The sequence below is a fragment of the Alexandromys fortis genome, unplaced genomic scaffold (genome assembly GCF_014885135.2).
Source record: "Alexandromys fortis isolate MF-2015 unplaced genomic scaffold, M_Fortis_MF-2015_v1.1 scaffold_160, whole genome shotgun sequence".
Classification (NCBI taxonomy): Eukaryota; Metazoa; Chordata; class Mammalia; order Rodentia; family Cricetidae; genus Alexandromys; species Alexandromys fortis.
This window is the reverse complement of record NW_026068035.1, coordinates 1,526,389-1,539,796: the sequence shown is the minus strand read 5'-3', so window position 1 is coordinate 1,539,796 and position 13,408 is coordinate 1,526,389. Positions and strand designations below refer to the sequence as shown.

At 42.8% G+C, this 13,408-nt stretch overlaps 1 protein-coding gene across 6 annotated transcripts in view; it reads right to left on the bottom strand.

The window, feature by feature from the left end:
• Znf236 (zinc finger protein 236) overlaps positions 1 to 13,408 on the bottom strand; it is a 93,368-nt gene that overhangs the window by 46,231 nt on the left and 33,729 nt on the right. For all 6 annotated transcript variants that reach the window (XM_050165007.1, XM_050165005.1, XM_050165003.1 and 3 more), the window contains 2 exons: positions 2,613 to 2,885; positions 1,264 to 1,467 (listed from right to left, as the gene is read on the bottom strand). In XM_050165007.1, coding sequence (XP_050020964.1) covers positions 1,264 to 1,467; positions 2,613 to 2,885 — 477 coding nt within the window. The remainder of the gene's footprint in view (positions 1 to 1,263; positions 1,468 to 2,612; positions 2,886 to 13,408) is intronic.

Below are 13,408 nucleotides of genomic sequence, written 5' to 3'. Positions count from 1 at the left end.
AGAATTATAAGTGTTTAAAGAGAGATAAGGGCTATATTGATCATCCCCTTGTTAGGCTATAACTTACATCAACCTAAGATTTAATTCCACACACCCCTTAACTCTTGTCATACTAAGTCACGGTATATTTGGTATTATGCTTGCTCAGGTTAGATTACTTTGAATAGGAAAATTATTTAATATGGAGACTGCATAAAATATAAATCTACCTGTAAAACTTAATGAGTGCTATAGTCCAAACGCTTGCACCCCCATGGAAATCTTACACTGATATCTAACTACAGTGTGGCAGCAATGAGCAGGGGGAGTTCCTGAGATGAACAACGAGTCACTGCGGTGGAGCCCTCATGAATGGAATTAGGATCTGCAACAGTTCATACAGAGACTCAAAATTGGTCAAAATGATGCGAATAACTGACTTTCTGGACCTCAGCCAAAAGTGTAACATCTATACCACCCCATGCAGGATCCAGAGACTCTCGTGGGACCTGGAAGATGGGGAGAGCTGCTGTGAAAACGACTTCTGGGTATGGCATGTGCGCTGCAATTGTGACACAGAGATGAACAACAGGTGACTTCCTGCATGATGTCCGCAGAGAATAAAGACACAGAAGTAGAAGAGGGCTGGTTGGGAGGGAAAGGGGCTCAGTAGGAACTGGAGGTAAATGAAAGATGGTAATGAGCTATGGTTGCTGCATACATGGAAGACACTGATAAAAAGGGAAAGGAGAGAAAGAGGCCCTGGAGAGCTGCCTGGTGCCTTCTGTGAGAAAGAAGGTCCTTCCCAGACAAGGGAGTGTGTGGCTGGCTAATAAAGCCATATCGTGTCTTAATTATACTATCAGTTATAATAAACAAACTTCCTTTTCTTTCCAGCATAAAGACTGAACAGCCAGAACAGGAATCTACATACTGCATGGAAATCCAAAGATACAAGTAACAATTTGCACTGGGTCTTCTGTGTTGAAAATCCCTCTCTGCCTTCCTGGGTCCCTAAAGGCAGAAGTACCTATTTAACTAGAATCCACAGGAAACGACTTTTCCTTCCATACTACTCATCTAAAACAAAAACGCATTCTGAGCAGTATTTTAAGATTTTAATCTTGACTGTGGAACATACTAGCCCAACAAAGCAATTTCTAGTGAAGACATCATCAATACTATGCGTGTCTTCCTGCACATTACCGTAGTTTAGACACACCCCGCACAAGGCCCCAAAGGAAGAGCATCTGATCAGCCACAGTACGCCATGATCCATCTTACCCAAGTCCGTTATGAGAATTGGTTCTTGCAAAGGAATATCGGGGACAGGAACATTGGTCTTGCCCACCCGAACCTTCGCAGGCTTGCGCTGGTGCCTCATCTTCCGCAGTTCCGTGTGTTTAAAGTGAGAAGCTATATGAGTCTTCCTATGGCCTGAGGTTCGGAATTTTTTATCACAGTGAGGACAAGCAAAAGGTCTAACTCCTAATAAAACAAAAGAGCATTTTAGGATTATTTCAAGGAATTACATGTCAGTAACAACAAAAAATGTTCACACAAAATACTTCAGACTTGACTACGTGCTGTTCCACATTCAGGGTTTCATGTGTTTTAGGAATCAGTTATTTACTTCTTGCTTTTAATTAGTACTATTATAGATATTAGGCCATACAATAGCTTTTCAAGTAAGAAAAGACACATGCTATCTTAAGGACAGATCCTTAAGCTGTAAAACATGTACATTCAAATAACAAGTCATCCTGAAGAAGTCCAAACTGTACCAGAGAGCCCCATCTCTCCAACACTCCTCATGGGAGGCAGCTGAGAGGATACACACCGTGTTAAGACAACAACTGCTCTCTTGTATCTTACAAGCAGAGAAAGGTAATTGTCTTTAGGTAGTAATGATAAGGCAAGACATTCCCTCTACAAAAGCAATTTCCTCTTATAATTGTACTAGTAAATGGAAACGAAGATTCCCTGGACGAGAATATAACAAAGAAAGCCAATCTTCGTTTCCCCAGGCTCCTCCATCCTCCCAGCACAGGAGCCCTGGGAATGAGTGCCAGGGAATATGAAACTTGGAGTAGGAGACAATAAAAATGCTTCAATTAGAACTGTATACTTCCTGAATTTTTATCTCAATAACATGGCTGCTTTCAAATATATGGAGCCCCAGACAAGGCCTGCAGGTCTCCTGAGATTGTGGAATACATGTCTGTTCCTTAGAAAGGTTTGATGTGTCTAAAGCTAAAGTCTGGTCACCCATTGCAAATGTGTTCATTTATAAACACTACTTTTAGGCTAGAGAGATGGCTCAGAGGTTGAGAGCACTGACTGCTCTTCCAGAGGTCCTGAGTTCAATTCCCAGCAACCACATGGTGGCTCACAGCCATCTGTAATGAGATCTGGCGCCCTCTTCTGGCCAGCAAGCATACAGACAGACAGACAGAACACTGTATACATAATAAATAAATAAATAAATGTTTAAAAAAAATAAACACTACTTTTCTAATCACTCTCCCACCATATCCTTGTTTCCATGAGGATCAATGGGAAGACAGGAGGGAAGAAAGACCTTGGAGAGTTCCACCACTGCACTTCCTGTGCCCCAACCAGCATGTGCACACCTGTGTGGAGGCGGATGTGCACCTTGAGGCTCCCTGAGGTGGAAAAGCTCTTCATGCAGTACTGGCACTTGAAGGCCTTGATGCCAGTGTGAGTTTTGATGTGAGCAGTCAGTGTGCTCTTCACGGCAAAGGCCCGGAAACACTGTGGACACTTGAAGGGCTTCTCGTGGGTGTGGATGCGGATGTGGCGTACAAGGTCACTGGGCTTCCGGAACTCCTTTGTGCAGTAGGGACACACATGCCACCGTACCCCGTTCTCCTCACGAATGGAGCCTGCAGTGACAAGGCAAAGGGAATAGTCCAGACGAGGTCCTACAGTGTCCCATCCTTCCAGGAGAGGCCTGCTGAGGCAGCTCACTGCGTCAATGGGAAGCCATAAGCATTCTGTCAAAGACCCATGATCCATCACAGAAAAATGAAAGTCCTGCATTATGGACATTATCAAGGATAATAATCTTGAAAGAAGCCCTAAAATTCCATGAGGAAGCAATTCGCAACGCCCCACTTAAGGTGGCTAACTGGACACACAGGAACATATAAATCAGGGCTCACAGCACGGCGTTCCATCTGGATAAGAGGAAAGCAGGTGTGCTCCAATGACTCCATGATATTGCAGAGCAAGAGCCCAAAGAATGCTCATCCCTAAATGGAACTGCACCCCTGCAGACTCAAGGATCACCGAGAAAGGAGAAGGAGGGTAGGAAGGAGTGTAAGAGGTGGTGGGCTATGGTAAGGAACCGTGTGCTCTGACACAGCAGAGCTGTGCATAGACGTCAGCAGCTACAACAGCCTGCATGAAACACGGACGAGCTCAGAGCAGACTAAACCCTGGTGTGGGAATGGAAGCTAGGCAGGAAATCCTACCCACTGGCCACGGAGCTATTAGCAACTGTCAGCTGCTGGGAGAGGGGAAGACAGTTTTATTTAAATAATATTTAAAGAATAAAAGACACAAAGTCTGCTGGGTAGAAAATGGGAGGGGCAGTTTGGAATAGAGTTAAGGAAGGGGATGAGCACATTGTATGAAACCCTCAACTAATAAATATTCATTTAAAAATAACTCCACGATCAACTTGAAGGACAAGAACAGAAGAGAAGATGATTTGGGGCGGCCCTCTGTAGGCTGTGAATATGTTTATTACCACTGGTTAATAAAGAAGCTATTTTGGCCTATGGCAGGGCAGAATATAGCTAGGCAGAAAATCCAAACAGAGAGACAGGGAGACAGAAGGCAGAGTCTGGGAGATGCCAGCAGCTACCAGAGAAGCAAAATGTGAGGTAATAAGCCATGAGCCCTATGGTAAAATGTAAAATAACAGAAATGGCTTAATTTAAGTTGTAAGAGCTAGCTATTAATAAGTCTGAGCTAATAGGCCAAATAGTTTCTAACTACTATTAAGCCTCAGAGTAGTTATTCAGGAACTGACAGACAGGAGAGAAACCTTAGAGAAAGATGCTTGATATTTATTTACCATCTTAAACCACAAGCATAAACTCATACAAATAAATTGGAAATGGCAAGCTCTAATGCAAAAATAGGGAACTAATGGTTAAGGCAAAAACACACACAGCATGTGTAAATCTGGGAAATTTATACACCAAAGCTAGGAGGAAAAAATGACAATGTATGGAAATAAATTATTTATTAAGATCAAGAACTTGAACTAAAACACAATCATTTTTACTTCTAGCATTTTCTTTTTGAAAATATTTTATTCTAATTGTGTGTGTGTGTGTGTGTGTGTGTGCGTGTGTGTGTTTTAGAGGCAAGAAGATGTACATGAAAGTTCAGTGCCCAGAGGCCTTAAGAGTTTGTCAGGTCTCATGCAGCTCCAATACAGGCAAAATGTGGGTGTTGGGAACTGAACTTGGGTCCTCTGAAAGAACAATACACATTTTAACCCACTGAGCCATCTCTCTAGCCCTCTCTTTTAATATTTTCAATCAGATTTACCTGTGAAATCAAACAAGCATCCATAGCAGTGACAAGATAATTCACATAAAGAATACACTTTAGTCAGGTAAATGAAATTTCAACTTAAATTAGTTTCAGTCTGTCTGTACAGGAAAAAAGAAAATCTCTCATCTCCTCTTTATGGTCATAAAATACAGAAAATTTTCCATTTATGCCAAGGAATAAAGATATTTTCTCTAATAATATTCTCGGCAAGAATAATTCTGATAGAGAAGAAAATGGGGGAGCGAGTAAAGAAGGGAGAGAAGTAGTAACGGAACTACAGGAGCCGTTGTTAGAGCTGGGAAGTCACCCGAGCCATCAGACTGAGTTTCCAGAAATGAAAAATATGCACTTAAGTATATAAGAGGACATAATATAAAACTGGCAAGCTATAATTTATTATTTCTAGGAATAGATCTAACAGGGACTGCAAACTGACAGTACAGAGGCTGTCTCAAATATAGTAGTATATGTTTGGAAAAAAGAAAAACTGAATCCAGATTTCCAATTCTGCATTAGTGAGGTAAGCTTTCCTACCTGAGAGCGCTTTCCTCCTCGATATAGTAACACATTTGGGGGAGTGATCACATTCTTCAAGATGAAAGTTAATTTTCGAAAACTCAACATCTAGTGTTAGCTTTTACAAACAAGTCTAAAGCCAAGATGAATATACCTTATCAATATAAAATGAAATGGCCAAGCAGGAGACTAGAACAGTCTGCATAAAGGTGGCACTGTAACTCCACAAGTAAAAAGAACAACTTACATGTGTTGGGACAGAAGAGTGGTTTGCTGGGTATGAGAGCACTAGGCAAAGGAGGCAGCTCTGAGCCAGGGAGAAGGCTCGCTAGGAACAAGTACCTGTGGCTAAGCCAAACAACCTCAAATTCAACCCCCAAGACTCGCACAGTGGAAAAGAGCCAACTCCTCTAATTCTCTGACCCCCCACAAGCATGCAGGCACCACTAATACACACAAATAAATAAAAATCTAAAATTTTTTAAAGAGAAAGCCATGTTTCTGTCACATTGTTGAAGTATAAATGTCACAAAGCCCAAAATGCAGAAGATGTTTGAAAAACATAGCTTCATATACACAAAACATTTCTCCCATGCAGATAAAAAGGGCTGAAGAATGTGTGCCACAAAAAGATACGAAAATACTATAGTTTTTAAAGTACAAGAATTAAGAATAAAAATACAAGAATAAAGCAAAAATTAATCCAACATAAAAATGCAGGTGCTTCTTAACACACAGAGTGGTGTTCTCACCCTTGTTCATTAAGAGAAAATAGAAATTCAAAATACAGTAAGGTACCATTTTGGCCTGTCAGTCCCAAAATAAAGTAACAATCTTTTCACAATACAGTTAAGAAATGGGCATTCCAAATAAGTCCATTCAACCTAGTAAAAATACATCAAAATTTCACAGTTATGCACAAAATAGCCAACTGTGGTGGTACATGCCTGTAATCTCGACACTAGGGAGGTGGAGATGAGGAGGATCAGATGTTTGGGGTCAGGTTCAGCTACAGAGTTCAAAGCTACAAGGTTAAAGGAGACCCTGATGTGGGCGTCACCTCTGTGTGCTGTAATTACCATTAATGAATAAAGAAACTGGCTGTTGATAGGGTGGAACTTAGGTAGGCAGGGAACATGGAACTGAATGTTGGGAGGTTGAAGGCGGAGTCAGAGAGATGCCATGGAGCCACCACCAGAGATAGACATGCCAGAACTTTGCCACGATCTCATGGTAATATACAGATTAATAGAAATGGGTTAAATTAAGATGTAAGAGTTAGCCAATAAGAAGCTAGAGCTAATGGTCCAAGCAGTGATTTAATTAATACAGTTTCTATGTGGTTATTTCAGGGCTAAGCTAGCCATGTGGCCTGGACAAATGAGTGGCTCTTCCCCTGCAACAAGACCCTGTCTTAGAAGCAGAAGCGACAACAGAATGTACGTGTTCTTCTCTTGTGCCGTGCACCTTACTGACCAGCGTGAACTCTGAATACGCTGTGCAAATTGGGCATCATCATCAGTCAAACGTAATTTCCTGATGTTCAGCAACGCTACATACAGTTACACAGGAAGACATCTTTTACTCTTAGAAATGTGCATCAAAGTACTTACAGTGAGAGGAGGCAGCCCTGGAGAACCTGGGTGAACGGTGTATGAGAATCCGTGGTGCTCCAAACCTTTGTTAAGACTGAAATTATTTCAAACTGAACCCTTTTAAGAATGTTCACACAAAAAAATAAAAAATTAATAACATTAACAAAAAAAGTTGATGGACTTTTTCTATGAAAGTTCTGCTACCTCCAGAACTGTAAGCTGAGGATAAATCAGCATGAGTGGAATGAGAACTACAAACCCCTGCTGCAATGCTGTGTGAGTGCAGGACAAACAACCACGTCCACCTGGTGGCCAGTGGCCAGTCATAGAAACGAAGAAACAGCCATAACACTAAATTCTATTCAGGCACTTTGAAAAAATAAAAAACCAAGAAATTTTTGTCTGGTAGTAAAAGTAACCTGAAACGCAAAAGACATAATTGCACCTTTGTTCATGAAAGGAAGAGAACGGCTTTTCCACCGTTAGACGTCATTTGCATCTTCTGAGGTGTGACATGACCAATCCTCCTTTATAGACAGTAACTAAACACACGTACTCACTAAGTGCTGTTGCTATCCCTGTGTTTGGCACCATCCACACGTGGAACACAGACTTTCTCACTCATTTCTCTTCTGTCTGTTCCATCACTCACCCCATTTGTAGATAAGAAAGTTGACACGTTAAGTGTTAACTAATAGACCAGGATCCATGGGACCTGAGGTTCAGATGAAGCCCCCTGTCGCTCTGGGGCCTGAGTACAGCTACCTCAAAGAAGTTTGTTCTCCTGTTTTCCTAACTTCCCATGTCAAATACTACACCAAGCTCCAAAGGAATCAAGAAAGCCCCTGAAGCGACCACTCTCTCCAGGAGGGCAGGGCTGTGCAGTAGAGCTGTGAAGGGCTAAGACGGGTCCTGGTGTGTGACTAACTCCGAGGACAGAGTGCTGAAGAACATCTCCAACAACAAAGTGCCTCTCTCTGGCTGTACCCTGAGCCAGGCACTGAATACCAAGACCTTTCTGTTTTCCTCACTCGTCAACCATGGGAACGTGGTCCAGACAACGCCGACTCCAATATTAGCAGCAACCATAGCAGAAAGCAAAAAGGGAGACAAAATGACAAGGTGGGCCCTCCCTGTTGGTCAGCCCCTGATAGTGCAAGAGGGGTGAGACCATAGAGGGACAGGGAAGGAGCCTGAGCTTTTCGTGGTGTCAGAAGCGCACTTTTTATAATGAGGAAACTTCCACCACAAATTAAAACAGTATGGAGTGGTGGTACGTGCCTTTAATCCCAGCACTTGCGAGGCAGAGGCTGAGTATCTCTGTGAGTTCAAGGCCAGCCCAGTCTACTAAGGAAGTTCCAGGACAGGGCCATAACACAGAGAAACTCTTGTCTCAAAAAACAAAAGGAAGAAAGGCAAAGAAAAGAAAGAAAGAGAAGACGATGATGGTGTGTTAGTTAACCTTCTCAGCACTACGACAAAATGCCTGACACAAACCATTTATTTACACCCTAGTTTCAGCAGTGCCAGTCCACCGTGATGGGGAAGGCAAAGCTGAACGGACGGCTCACGTCGAGGATGCCTGTGCAAATCAGGGCTTTCTCCCTTTCCTGCTTTTACCTCACCTGGCCTATGGGACGGTGCCACCCGCACGCAATGGGCCTCACCTCTAGGTAATCCTCACTGGAAACACTCTCAAAGACACACCCAGAGAGGTCCAACTCCAGATCCAACTAAGCTGACCACCAAGATTCACTACCACAGAGAAAATGCTGGACCTACGCAGAGCATCAAGGGGTTCTTCCAGACAGCTGGTCAGGTACAGACCAGAGAACACATTAAAAACAACAGAGGTCCTATGGAAGAGGCACGTGACAGTTTGCCTGAAAATATAACTGGACTCTACTGACAGCCTTTGACTGAAGTACTCCAGTGTGCTGGGTGTGCCCGCACTCACCAGAAAGGCGTCGCCCTCCTGGCCAGATGTTTCAGGTTCACAAATACAGGACGGTCACCAACCGTCAGCTGGATTCACTGATGTGCCTGGATATCAAGAGTGCTTAAGACGCACTTGGAGCTGCTGAAACAAAAGGGGTCCTGGCGTTGCAGTGACTAACTGATGCTGAGCCTGCTCTTAAAGAGGCAGTTCTTGACTGGGATCTTGTATTTCTAAGCAGCTTTATCGGCAAAAAGCCACTGGCGACACAAGCACATTGGCTACCATGAAAAACCAATGAGAACAATTCATCTTTCAAATGATGCTGAAGATGAAGCCATGTTTGTGGAATATAAGAAATAGCTAATATCAGTGTTAAAATTGGCCTACTTATGCTTTAGATATTGCTGCCTGCTACTGCTTGCCGAGATCTCAGTCCTACAGGTCCCAGTAACAGACTTCATGATTAGTGGCAGCTGAATTGTAACAGAGAGCCTGCTCCATGTGTGTGCAGTACCTTATGGGGCAGAGTTTCCAGAGGATGATCCAATGGATGGTACTTCAAAGGCTACAACCAGACTTTGGTAGTATCATAGCTCCTTAACAGCAAATATGTTAGAAGAGCTGGAGAGATAGCTCAGTGGTTAAGAGAGCTTCCTTCTCTTGCAAAGAACCTGAGTTCGATTCCCAGCATCCCCACCAGGCAGCTCATAACCACCTGTAATTCTAGCTCCAGGGGAGTTGCCCTCTTCTGGCCTCTACAGGTACCCCTACACACGACATAATATTCATACGAATACACATATATAAAATTGAAAATCAAAAATTTAATTTAAAAATTAACTCTTGCTAGATATGGAAATCTTCAGAGTTGAACCTCAACATATCCTATGAGCCTCGACAGCATTCTGAGATCAGCCTCAGCAGAGACTCTCTGGTTCCCAGATTTATCCACTCTCAGGAAACCCGGGAGTGCACCCTCCCCTGAAGACAAACTACTAGAGTCTTCTCTGTCTCAGTGAGACAGCGAGGCGCTAGTTACAGACAGTGAGACGTGTATGAGACAAGTGGGAGACACTAAGGTTTCAATTCTGTTAGGAAGTTCATGCTGACACAGGATGAAGATGGCGTCTCTGGCAGTCTTCTCAGCCAGGCTATTAAATATGCCAGATGACCCAGGAAAGCCCCCGAGAGCAGGCAGACCACACAAGATGGCTCTTCTAAAATCTCCAGGAGCTCTTGGCAAGACTCAGGCACAATTCACAAAGCCATGTTCAGTGGGGCTCAGACAGGCTCTGAACACACTGCTTTTCCAGGGCTCAGCTCCCCGAAGTCCTGTCAAGTAGCTCACAAAAAAGCCTGGAACTCCAGGGGCTCAGACACTCTCTTCAGGCTTCCACCAGCATCTGCTCCCATGTGCACATACCCATACACAGATACACACATACTTTAAACTTTCAAAATATTTAAAGAAAGAAAGAAAGATATTCTTAGAAATGGAGTTAATGTGCTCCTTCAACACCGGACACCAACTATTTTAGTCAGGGTCTCTATTGCTGCTTTGGAACACCATGACCATGGCAACTTGGGAAGAAAGAGTTTATTTGGCTCACACTTCCACAGCACTGTTCATCACTGAAGGAAGTCAGGAACCTGGAAGCAGAAGCTGATGCAGAGGACATGGAGGGGTGCTGTTAGCTGACTTGTTTCTCACAGCTTGCTCAGTCTATTTTCTTCTAGAACCCAGGGGGCGGGGCAGCAGCCCAGGGATGGCACCATCCACAATGGGCTGGGCCCTCCCCGATCAATCACTAATTAAGAAACTGTCCACAGACTTGCCTACAGCTGAATCTTACGGAAGGCATTTTCTTATATTTTTGGTTGTGAGCCTAGCCTTTAATGGCTGAGCCATCTCTCCAGTCCAGGAGGCATTCTCTTAACTGAGGTTCCTTCTCCGATGACTTTAGCTTGTGTCAAGTTGATATAAAACTCTTCAGCACATTTACCTATATTAGGAAGTTCCATCTCTACCACCTCAGCAGTCACATGTACAAAGACTGAAGAAGAGCCAGGAGCTCCTTCTTAACCATCAGCAAGGCCAGATAGGACACAGGTATCCTGATGATAATAGATGCTCAGTCCTTGGTTCAGTGTAGAGCTGTGTGTGACTAGCGCTGCAGAAACAGGTGCTACAAAGACATTATTCTGTGTTCCCTCCATCACTTCTGGTGGTCCACTGTGCAGCAGAGAATGCCATGGGCCTGATTAGGGTCATCCAAAGAGAAGCTGAATGTTCATGTCCAAAAGCCATCTCCTCACAGTTGGTAGAAACTCTGGAGAGCCACAGATGGACCTGGGAGATCTGCTCACATGTACATCACCCTGAGTGCTCGCTGGCACCTTTACAATAAATCTCCGCCTGGAGGATACAACCAAAGGTGGCTTATCAAGCTATGCAGAGACAGGGCCTCGGCTATGCAAAGCACCCGCAGCAAGGATGATGGCATAATGTAAAGATGCTCTACCAATAACTTATAATGTTGTGAAATATGTCAGCAGTCCATGATAGAGTTTCAAAAAATTACTCCCAGCTTTGCTTCCAGGGAAACGGCGTAAAGACTAATGCCCCTGTATCTCCCTCAGGTCAAGAACGCTGGGATTCTGGACACTGTTTCAGGCTTACTGCTAAGCATTCATCTGGAATCATCTATAAACTGTGGATAATTTCTACTAAATGGAGCATCCAACAAACGAAGGAGTTTCTTGCTCACTGATTCTGTTCTGCATGAAGAAACAAGGCAGAACAATCCTAATACCTCAATTGCTTTACTGGAATTTTAAGGCAGTTGTGATATAAAAAAAACATAACACTGGAAAATGTTATATAAGTGTTATATAAAAATGAAATTAAATAAAGTGAAGTTTCATTTTTGTGTGTGCAAGCACAAAACGGCAGAATATATATATCTAAGTATCAAAACTAGCCCTTTGAAAATATCAATCACAATTCTTTAAGCTATTTCATTGTGAACAAGTATCCCACAATGGAATGACATAAAAAGCTGATTTAAAAGTAGGGGCAATACAATTCTTTTTACCAAAAGATGTACACATATAAATTATAATAAAATCTAAAATAACAAGGCCAGCCAAATCCAGCAATGTGTTATTTTTTAAAAAATAAATAAGAGGCTTGGGTGAGACAAGGGAGTTCAGTGCCTAGCATATCTGGCTCCATCAGTCCCTGTTTCTTTGCCTTCAGAGCAAGAGCATAGGGAACATTACTTGTTTCACGTTAATAAACCGATTACAATATACCACACTCTATAGTAGGCATAATACAATACTATCACAAAATAAAGAAAAAGAAAGGGCGCTGGTAACACTCAACATGGTTACAATGAAGAAAAGGAAAGGGTGCTGGTAACACTCAATACGATTACAATGAAGGAAAAGGAAGGGCGCTGGTAACACTCAATATGGCTACAATGAAGAAAAGGAAGGGCGCTGGTAACAATACGATTACAATGAAGAAAAAGGAAGGGCGCTGGTAACACTCAATATGGTTACAATGAAGAAAAAGAAAGGGCCTGGTAACACTCAATACTATTACAATGAACATATTTGGCAAAACAAGCACATAAGAGCATTTCCAAAATCTGATTCAATCATAAAGCTTTAAAATCATTCCCTTCAAACTGAGAAGGTAGCAAACTTCTGTCATGACGTCTATACAACTCCATGTGAGGACAAACCCATACAGTAAGGACAGAAGCACTAGTCGGAGATGATAGAGCACACTGCAATCCCAGTACTTACCTTCACCTAAAAGCAACCTATATGCAGAGACCCTGTCTCAAAAACAGGAACAACAGCAAAAACAAACAAAAGAACAAAAAGAATTAGCTCAAATACAGTGGTAAATGCCTGCAGTCCTAGCATTTGAGAGTCAGAAGCAAGTCAGAGGGCAGTCTGGGCTAAACAATAAGTTCCAGACCAGCCGTGGCTATACATGGATAACGTGTAACAAACAAAAAAGAACTGCAAAACTGCCCCTGCTTTTACATGATAAAAATGCCTACATGGGGCCAGGAGGTGGTGGCGCACGCCTTTAAGCCAGCACTTGGGAAGCAGAGGCAAGCATTATCTCTATGAGTTCTAGGCCAGCCTGGTCTACAGAGAGAGATCCAGGACAGTCAAGACTACACAGAAAAAAACCCTCTCTCAAGGGAAAAAACAAAAGCTGTCTACGTGAGAGCTGGAGAGATGGTTCAGCAGTTAACTACACACTGCTCTTACAGAGGCCCAGGACCCACATCAATGGCTCACAACACCTGTACCTCCATTTCAAAGAGACAGGACACCTCTAGCCTCCTTTGGCACTTGCACTAACGTGCACATAACCCTCACCCCCAACAAAGACACAGATACATAATCAAAAGTTTAAAAAGGGTCAGTAAGATGGTTCAGTGGATAAAGGCACTTACCACCAGGTCTGACCTGAGTTCAATCCCTGGAACCCACATGGAGAAAGGAGGAACTTCAGCTAGTAATCCTCAGACCTACACACACACACACACACACACACACTAAATAAACAAACAATCTAAAAAATTGTCTACATAGAAAACACAAAGTCTAGAAACAAACTGCCACAATAAGAAGTTATTAAAAGCTGCTGGATTCACAATCAATAAAAAAAAAAACGCAATCACTTTTCCATATACCAACAAAAAACAGGAAAAGCAATTTAAAGACAATTCATGCCCCCCCAAAAGAGTAAGATAAA